Source organism: Glycine max, chromosome 8 (genome assembly GCF_000004515.6).
Source record: "Glycine max cultivar Williams 82 chromosome 8, Glycine_max_v4.0, whole genome shotgun sequence".
NCBI classification, from domain to species: domain Eukaryota; kingdom Viridiplantae; phylum Streptophyta; class Magnoliopsida; order Fabales; family Fabaceae; genus Glycine; species Glycine max.
Window position 1 is genome coordinate 13,871,009 of NC_038244.2, and position 10,811 is coordinate 13,881,819.

The 10,811-nt window shown below is 32.7% G+C and overlaps 1 protein-coding gene across 1 annotated transcript; it reads left to right on the forward strand.

Annotated features, from left to right (window-relative positions):
• The first annotated feature begins 794 nt into the window (after window positions 1–794).
• LOC100815650 (ribosomal L1 domain-containing protein 1) lies at window positions 795–2,688 on the forward strand. Its single transcript, XM_003532897.5, has one exon. It carries the CDS (start codon window positions 997–999, stop codon window positions 2,218–2,220), a length of 1,224 nt encoding a protein of 407 aa, XP_003532945.1. The 5' UTR covers window positions 795–996; the 3' UTR covers window positions 2,221–2,688.
• Window positions 2,689–10,811: the final 8,123 nt, after the last annotated feature.

Genomic DNA, 10,811 nt, shown 5'->3' on the forward strand with positions numbered 1-10,811 from the left:
TGATCTTGAAGCATCAATTAACGTGATTTTAGATAAATATTCATTCACATTTTATGTTTAATATGAATTGATTCTGAATTTAGAATTTTATACGAGTATCAAGTTTTACTACCAACTTGCATTTAGATTAAAAATATCCAAACATAAATTACACAACGTTAATCAAAATCAATTTTCTAAACTCACCTAAACACACTAAACTTTTTCTGCCTATCGGATGTGGCAGCTTTTACAAATGTTAGGTCCATAAGGCATGCCCCATTGAAAGAATTGTCATTTTTATTACTTTACTTGTGTGAGGTTGGTAATGTGACCTTTGCTAGATGTTCTTTATTGATGGTGATTCCACGTAAAAATGTTATGAAAGTTTGCCATCAAGAAAAAGAATGACTGGTATGTTATGTGCATAAGGTTGAGAAGATCAGAGAAAAGACTCCTTTGTGGTTTCAGATAGACACAAGATCACTGTCACGAATTAGTCTAATTTTTCAAAAAATTATGTTTGAATGGAATCTTAACTGTATTTTGACGTCTTACGGACAAGGATTTGGAGGTGAACTAGATGAATAAGACTCTTTTTGTCTAGTCATTTCCTAGATGAACGTGTCTTTGATTTCGCAAGCGATTTAGATTTTTATGCATGTTTGATATGCTTTTTTTGTCGTTACATACCTTAAAAAAAAAACATGTATGTATTGCTCATCTATATTTAGGATAATATAATTTTATCTTCATATTTAAAATTGTGCAAGAAGAAATTTTTAGGGTGCAGAAAGCAACAACCTTCATACAATTGTTAGTTTAGTTCAGCAGCATACGACATTTTTTTGTTTTTTTGCCATTATATTTGGGCCAAGACCCAAAGTCTACAAACATTTTTACAAAGCCGAACTTAAAAGTCAAACCCCTTATATACCCCAACTCTGACCAACTAAACCCTAATTCTTCTCTTATTCATCTCCCTCCTTAAACCCTACCCTACCCTACCCGTCGCCCATGGCTTCCGAGAACGTAAGCACCGATACGGTGTCGAAAGCCGTCGACGCTCTCCTGAAATGGCGTCGCTCCCAATCTGAAACCCTAAAACCAAAACTCTTCGACGAAGACGAGGAATATGTGTACCTGATCCTGACGCTGAAGAAGATCCCTTCAAAATCCCGCGTGAACCCTCACAAGATCCCTCTCCCCCACTCCCTCTTCTCCCCTTTCTCCGAGCAGTGCCTCATCCTCGACGACCGCCCAAACAAGGCCCGCGTCACCAAAGCCCAGGCCCAAGCCCGCATCCAGTCGGAATCCATCCCCGTCAATAAAATCCTCAAGCTCTCCAAGCTCGCCTCCGACTACCGCCCCTTCGAGGCCAAGCGGAAGCTCTGCGACTCCTACGATCTCTTTTTCGCTGAGAAGAGCATTGTGCCGCTCCTTCCGCGGCTTCTCGGGAAGAGTTTCTTCAAGAAGAGGAAGATTCCGGTGCCGGTGGATTTGAAGAAGGGGAACTGGAAGGAGCAGGTGGAGAAGGCATGTTCGTCCGCGATGCTGTTCATGAGGACTGGGACCTGCAGTGTTGTTAGGGTTGCCAAGGTGAGGATGGAGAGGGATGAGATTGTTGAGAATGTCGTTGCCGCGATTGAAGGCGCTGTGGAGGTTGTCCCGAAGAAGTGGGGGAATGTGAGGTCCTTGCATTTGAAGCTGCTGGAGAGCCTGGCGCTGCCGGTGTACCAGACGGTTCCGGATGTGAAATTGAAGATTGATGGATTTAAAGTCGAGGAGGGGGCGACGACGACGACGAAGAAGAAGAATGAAACGAAGGAGAAGGACAGTGAGGGTGAGGTTAGTGATTCGAAGAAGAAGAAGGGGAGGATTCATGAGGTTAGGTACATGGATGAGATTGAAGATCAATTGGCCAGCGATGATAGTGAAGATGAGATGGTGAGTAAGAAGAGGAAGAAAGGAGGTTCGAGTGAGTTGAGTGGTGTTGAGCAATTGAAGAAGTTGGTGTTTAATGAGTTGACTGCCAAGGGGAAGAAGAAGAAGAAGGGCTTGTCTGTTGGGGGGGTTAAGGGAGATGCGATTGAGGGGAGTGGAAGTGAGTTGGTTGTTAAGGATCAAGAGTCAGGAGTGAAGAAGAAGAAGAAGAAGCGAGAGGAAGTGAAGGCAAAGGCTACTAAAAGTGTAAAGGCTACGAAAGGTGTGAAGGCTAAGAAAATTAAGAAGGCTGCGTGAGTTGGATTAGTGGTTGATGTTAGAAATTGCAGCTTGATGTGGCTCTGTGCAAGCTTGTGTGGTTCTGCTTGTTGAACCTCCAGCGGATTTTTGTTTTAGACCACATTATTATGGTAGTTGTGTTGTGTCAGTTCAGTTCGTCATTTCTAATTCAAATTTACTATACTTGAGGTTTAGAATGATTGTTAAATGGGTAAAAATCTAAATGTTGCATCCCGACAAGTTTAGTATACTAAAGATATTTAGATATTGCATGTTGTTGGAGATCGACTTGGAAATTGAGATGAGAAGTTGGTGTTTTACTAAGTGAAAGTGTATCAAGGAAATGACAGGAGAATGCTGAGAACAGATTAATGCTTTCAATGGGTTGAGTGTTGTTTCCTCTTATCCGCACTGCTTATTTTTTTTTCTTTTTTCCTTATGTAATCTAGAATTTTACCTTAAATTTCATTTCTTTGTTTCATATTACATTAGGTACCTGTTTTGCTGAATTTTTTTTAGTGTTATTCTGTGTAGTTTTTGAATTTTTATTTCTTGAATGCTAAGATTAATGGAAAATGACAATTCTGAAACTATCTATTTAGCTGTATTTTAGAGCACCAACAATTAAACTGTTATTGTTTTTACAGAGCAATAGGAGTAAATAAAAACACTTATGAGTTTAAAATCATTCTTGGATTCAAAACTTGTGATTTCGTTCATTCAATCAGGATGTGTTAGCCATATCTCTATGCTTTCCTTGCACTTAGTTGGATACGGATTGGAAACAGTGCTATCAAGTGCATATCTTGGTATTTACTTTTATCATCTATATTGGCCTTTGTAGCTAGATATCTTAAGGATGCAAGCTGGTAGATATGGTGAGTACAATATTTGTAATGATTTTAAGCTTACTAGAACATATGCTACTGTGTTTCTTTTGTCTTTCTTCTGTGGGGTATGGACTAAGGAGTGTTGGACTGATTAATTGGGAAACTTCTTATTATTCTAAAATAAATACCCAGAAGTATATTTTTAACAATCTGAAAATTGTAATTGATATGGGGATGAGTGTGTATGGTATTTGGAAAAGCTGATAATTTGGCCTGAATTCCTATGTAGTTTTTACTCTGATGTTTTGTATTCATTTGTATCTTTTTACTCTAGTTTACTAGGAAGGTCATTTCTGTATCAAATAGGTTAATGTTCATGAACACTCATTCTTCTTCTTGCCTAGGCAGGATCCTCCTTTCAACCTTAGTAACTTTGTCCTTTAAAAACGCAACATCCTTGTTTATCAGCTTCCAACTTCACTACTGTGCTACTAGATTTGTCTTAAATTTTAATTTTAATCTCTCGGATTCAAATTTTTAGAAAATCACTGTGTAGTTGTTAGACAGACTTCATCCCTTCTAAAAGTCGATAACATGCTAAGTTAGGATCCCTATATGTTCCCAAGGAAAAGTCAAAGAGTTAGGGATTTCATCTTGTGTTATAGTCAGAAACAACAATAAAACCTGTGACCTTGTGTGCTAAGTTAGGTTGAACTTGGAATTGGGTTCTGTACTTTTGTGATAATTTGAGTTGCACAAGTTAGCTAAAAGCTGCTATTTCCTGTTATACCGTTGTACTTTATTTTCCTTCTTTTTGACATTGAATTACTTCAGGATTCCTAATTAGAAGTTTCAAGGCATTCTGAAGTTTAATTAATCCATATAGTGTATGATGCAATAGAATTGGCAAAACATTTGGCTTTTAGTTTGATATTATTCAAAGTTTCGTGTAACTTTTTCTAAAGGTTACTAAATTAAGTATGCTTTGTCCTTTTAGTTTTATCCAAGGAATGATATTCTGTTATCTTTTCTCTTCTCTTTTTTTATCACTTTCTTTTTGATGCTCATCTGCTGCTATTGAATAGTTCAACACTTTCTATGGTTCCTTAATTATTAAGTTCTTGTATTAATTTTCATCCTTTAAGAATTATTAAGTTCTTCTATTAATTTTCATCCTTTAAGTGGTGAGATAGTCTGATTATTCTGCTAGTTTCACTAGCTCTTTAAAGTTTAAATGATATCTGAATCATTGTATGCAACATAGTTTAGAGATGCAGTGGAATCCGAAAAGTTGAAAGCAGCCAGGAAAACACTGTTTTGTACTGATGGTGATATTGTAGTATAATGAATCTGCTCTTAAAAAGAGATAAATTCTTTACCTAAATATCACAAACTTCGAATGAGATATTTCATGACTAAGTGGAACTATCAGCAATTTTGTCATGTAATAATAATGAGGAAGAGATTATATGTTCAATAACTATTTCCGAGTAAAATACAAAAAAGACGTGAAAGAGTGGCTTAGATCATTTTGTATATTCTGGTTGGGCTGCTATGTGCCACGGGGTATATTCCGTTGAATCCTGATCTCCTCATCTGATAGTGATAGTTGATGGCTGAAATGGATAAATGCATGGGTGGCTAATATAACTAAACATATATATAATTACATGTATGTCCGATACATACTAGAGTGTTAAGACTATATTTGAATTGATAGGAACAGATTTGGTGGAATGGAATGCACTAGAATGAAAAATAATAAAATAAAATTCCCATTTTATTGTTAGAATATATCATTTGATCCACTTTTTTTGTAAAGAGAAGCAATTTGGTGTGAATTAGAGTATTTCTTAGTTGAAAGTCAATGATTAATCTATCCAGGTATCAATATTCATTTAAGGAGTTAATTTCTTTTAATAAATATTTTTTCATATATGAGACAGACGTTAAATTCATGATCACATATTTTAAAAAAATATTATCTACCAATTATGACATGTTAGTAAACGAAGGTCATATTGCTAAATTAAGATAAACAATAAAATATGATATTATCATATTTAGTTTACTTTCATTCTATCCTCTAAACCTACACAATTTGACCAGTTCATCCTTCTTCAAATTATGTCCATTCATCCTATCCAACAGTTGTCTCATCAACTCCCTATCAAGGTGGTACAATAGCCAGTCAAATTTGTTCATGTGCTCTGCGCGCGCGTGGTGATTAGCCACGTCAGTTTCTTGTTTATACATTCGTGTTTAAGTGATCCAAACCAATTAGGAAACATTAATATTAAACCCCATTTGGTTTATTAATATGTGTGGTGTTTCTCTATCAAAAGACGTAATTGCTGGGGTGATAATAACTATTAAGTGTTTTCTTTGTCAATAGTGGTTGTAATGTTGGAAAGGCAATTTTAAAGACCAAGACTAAGGAAAAGAAACAAAGTGTTTTGGTATTACACCAAGTTTAAAGTTTAAACGTCTAGCCATTGATTTTGATGAACTGAACCTTTTGCCACAAGCCACGCCACGTGCTCCAAACTTGTCGTTTTAGGCTTTTGGTGAATGTTTTTCCCTTTCATTTCGATGCAAAATGACATTGAAATGTTACTATCAACAAAAAGAAAGAGTGACAGAAACTACAGTACCATATATATATACTAGAAAGGCTCCTTAGTGGTTTCAGATAGGCACGACATCACTTTCATGAATTGGTCAAATTTTCATCATGGTGATTTGAATGGAAAGTAACCGTATTTGCATGTTGTAGACAATGGATTTAGTTTGGAGGAGCACCAAGTGAATTAGACTTTCAAAACTCAAAATAAAGCGATTGGATTTGGACACATTAGCATGTTCTTATCATTTCCCAGATAAATGTGCACCGTTGTTCTCCAAAACTGGAAATTGGACATCATCTCATAATTTTTTTTTATTCTTACAAATAAAAAATAATATCAAAAAAATTATAATAATTCACACATCATACTTAATTAATTAATTGAGTTAAATTTCTTTAGCATCATGTCATAACCTTTTAAACTTGAATTTGGGTGCTTTTAATCTAGAGTTTCATTTTGATAACTATTGCTAATATTTAATACAAAATATTTATTATACAGATTACCTAAGTTGTTAAGAATAGTCCAAAATAAATATTGAGCCAGCCCAAAATCATAAGTATTCATCCAAGTTAACACAAATAGAAGAACTAACATGCACTTGTATACAACGAATTATACCAAAGTTAAAAATAAAATTTAGAGGTGTTCATGAGTTCGAATCAACTTAATTTATTTTAATTTTTTCTTAGTTCGAATTCATCCTGAACCTAAGCAATTAGAATTGATGTCAATTGGTTTGGATATTATATAGTACATTTTCAAAACCAAATCAAACTGAATATATATTATTAATTTTTATATTTTTAAATGTTAAAATTATTTATACTTTCATATCATTTTATGTATCTTATTTATGTTTTATGTTCATCACAAATACACTCACAAAGATTCACGTTGACAATTTCATTTTCCTTTCTCACATGAAAACAATATATAATCGTTCATCAGAGACTTAATTTGCATTAGGATAACTAACCTAGTTTTAATACCTATGTACGATATAGAGTAAATACTCTAAAGAGTATACTATACTAACTAACTAAACATGTGTAAGCATTATTTTTTTTATCCATAAAAATTAAAAATAAATATCAGAGAATTTTAAAAAAACTCAGTTATCTTGTTAAATTAACTTAACTAGAACTTCCTCCAAATATCTTAATCGACTTTAGACATGTATTTACGTACGTGAAACTTTAATTTCAATTGAAAAACACTTCTAGAAACACACAAGAAATTGTATTCAAATTTTATTCTAAATATTATTCACGGTTGGCTACACAAATACTGCATTGACTCGTGATTACTTTGAAATCAAATCATTATTATGGGAGTTTAGTTTGTCTCACATTGTTGCCTCTGTCACATTCCAGAATCTAGACCTTGTTTAAACCAAGATTCTTTTGGCCTAAAAGCACCATGCTTTGTATTGGATGCCAGTTTCTGATTGGCTAACACTCTTACATATCTGAACTTTGTTCAGAGGTTTGACTTCAGTCACCATTCATTGAAACAAGAGTCGTATTGAACAAGGGAGGCTCAAATTAACTCACTTCTTTTTTTCCCCCTAACATGGAAAGTTAACCCATTTTATCATTAGATTATTAGATATTAGTAAGTTTGATTTGTGCTAACTCATATTGTGCACGGTTCCCAGCAAATATCCAAGTACACAAGAGATTCTTATATGTACGCGTGTGACTTTTATGTCCTAAACATTAGGCTAAGTTTAATCTCTCCTCAATTTTATATTATTATTTAATCATAAATTATTATTTAAAGTATTTTAAAATTTAATAAATTTATCATATATAATAAATTATAATTAACTAATTATATAAAACTTTTTAGACTGTATAACTTTTTTTTTCTCTGGACTTTAACTAGTGGGATGACAGTCTTTCACCTAAAATATCAGAACGTTGAACATGCTTCATTTTTGTAATATGTAATTTTATTATGGACTATATAATATATAGTCATGTGCACGCACATATACACTAATTTAATGAAGCCATGTCCTACTTTCTTTGACAAAACTAAAACCACTGTTCCTCTTCCCATCTTGATAATGCTCGCATGCAAATGGTAGGCCTGACATAATTAAGACAGATACATTGATGATGAGTTTGCTTGCACATTATTATGAAGGGGTGTGTCTCCTAGCTGAGACAAAGGTTTGGTTTCTTGTGTAGCCTATATATGATTTAAGAATAGGTTGGTGTGTTCAAAATTCTTATAAACAAATCCATAGTACTTTTAACCAGGGTTATATATAATTAAAACTAGGCCTAGCTAGTTTTTTTTTTTTTACTCTTCATATATAGTACCATACAGATGATGTTTACAATTTAAACTCCGTATTTGTGTTCAAATATCTTCTTCCCCTTATAACAGTTCACCAAGCCAGCATTCTTGAATCATTATGGCAAATGTAGTTCCACTGTGTATAATTAATAGGCCAAGTCTAGCCAAACGTGTGCACTATACTAAAATGCATTGTAGTACGACTACCGAATTTTGGATCTTTATATATTGATGTCAAGTCAGAGAAAATATGTTCAATGTGTCAAAAGTTCAATTCAACACTTCAGAAACAGCTAGTACTTAGTTAACCAAGACATGCAATTGCAACATTATATTCAAACTCTAGGTAGAATTATACTTTTTATTTTCTTTTTTAACATGAGGCGGTAAAAATACAACATAATAAATCAAGATTCAAATTCCTGTCCGGGGAGATAATTTACATTTAATATTTGACAATGTTTGAAACTTGATTACCTGCTAAAAAATGATACCTAGCTATCTATGGGGAAAAAATAGGATAAGCAAATTAGTAAATCGAGATGATTATATAACAAACTATTTATTTGTTTCCAAGGTTTTTAAAACATGATTCACAATTATAGTTGTACTGTCAAGGTTTTTGGAGTTTCTGTGATCATAATTGCGAACACATTAGTTGCATCTATTTACAATTTTCTTCCATGTTAGAAATCGTGACAAATTTATAACTAAAAAAAAAATTTAAAACCTTGTCAATTATATGGTATTTGGAAAATCATATATATCTTCACTTAGGGGAAAACATGATCACTATTGCAATTCAAGGTTTGAGGTTACCCTTCCTCTTCTTCAACACTAAACTGCTCAAGAAGGCCACTCTGGCCGCCACCCCCCCCCTTTCCATGGAGATATTTATGGCACACACGTGAGCCTCTCACCGAAATTCAATACCTAAAAATGGGGAACCTGTATTTACCTAACCAGAAAAAAAGATATATTTTTTTTTTGAAATAGTCAAAATTTCCATCAATTGCCTCATCTGCCAAACGTTGTCATCAAATTCCCTACCCTTCACTATTCCTTGTTTTTTTACATGATTGTGACATCCCACACGGTTTTAGTCTACCCCATGAATGTGTGCCTCTTTTCAACCATTGTTATTATTATACATTACTCCATCAATATCCCTATTTTCTTGATGACTTTAATTATAATACCTACATGCAATTTTCTCCTCTAACTGTTAATGGATTGAATTTGAAATCACGGTAGAAGGAAATTGTCAATTAGGTTGACTTGGAGGAACACATAAAAATTAGTTGCATTGACAATCAAATTCACGTGTGGCTGGATCCACCTGGCTTATATGTTCATGATCACAATCCCCTACTACACCAAAGGTACTAGCTAGCCAGTAGCTAGTTTGAGAGCATATATGAAGGAACTTTTTCATTTGGTTTGAATCTACTACCCAAGTGAATATTGTCAAGGTGTCACTTCTGCAGATTGGATTATTCATGCATGGTAGGGTTTTCCTTTCATGGTTACGATACACATGCTACTTTATGCATTGGATAAATGTTGCCCTCATAGCCCAGTTTATCTACAATTATTCAGAAAATATATATATACTATATGTTTTGTTGGCATCTAACCTTCAATGACATAATGAGGAGGTATTTAACATGTACGAAGGGTTAAAATGAAGGTTATCCTTCACCATGCATTTCAATTTTCAACTATCTTTTAACTATTTAATTCGTTTACATACTTTTTTTTTTTTACTGTGATAAAATATTCATTATCGATAGTAATTAATCTCCGAATCTATAAGAAATTATGAATGCACATACGATCAAGATTTGAATTGTGGATCATTTGATTAATAAATCCAAATTACTACCACTTGTGATAACAAGTGTTGACATTTTTTTACAAATTCATTCAATTAAAATAAAAGTATTTAGTGAATAATTTTTCATCACTAACTTATAGTGTTTATTTTTGTAAAACTTATTTTTCTTTTCATTTTCTTCTTCAAAGTTTTAACAAAATTCCTCCCATTTTAATTCAAGAAACCATCATCCCTTCCTATACATTTAATTAATTATTTACTTTAATTGTTTTATTTTTTTAATAAATGATTTGGTCTTTGAAATATAGTAATAATGATAAGAATTCAAAGTTAACTAAAAAATCTAAAATTAATTACCTTAAAATATATTTTAGTCCAAGAAAATACAATTTATATTATATATATATATATATATAAACCAGTCACTTTACATCAATTTTTATTTCTCAACTAGTTCAGTAATTAATTTTTCCAATTACTTCTACGTCTATACATTAATTATTTAAATTTCAATTAATTTATGGTGAATATTAAAAGTGGGAAAAGGTTATTTCCATATATTACCTTAAAATTTCTGATAGAACATTTTTGTTATAAAAAAATAACATGTATATATAAACATATTCAAATCTTCTTCCTTTTAAGTTTTAAATGAAACAAAAGGTTTTCTACTATTCAACATACTGGTGGGTAATATCAGCAAATTAGTTTATTTAATTTACGAATAAAAAACTCAGTCATAATAAGGTATTGGTTTTTCTCTCGTTCCCAAGAGTTGCTCAAAATAGTACTACTTTCATTTTGAAATAAGTCTCAATTTAAAATATTACACAAGGATTAAAGAAATTCTAAATTTAAAGAAAAATGACCATAGCACCAAATTTATCCTTATATATATTAAAGAATTAAAAATACTGAACACTAGTTTTTTTGGTAAAGGAACACTAGATTAGAGAAAGAGAAGGACAAAATTTAAAAAAAAACAACAAAAATATTTTCTTAATG

Excerpts from the sequence above, each read along its gene's own strand:
- LOC100815650 (XM_003532897.5), top strand. The coding sequence starts at position 997 with ATGGCTTCCGAGAACGTAAGCACCGATACGGTGTCGAAAGCCGTCGAC.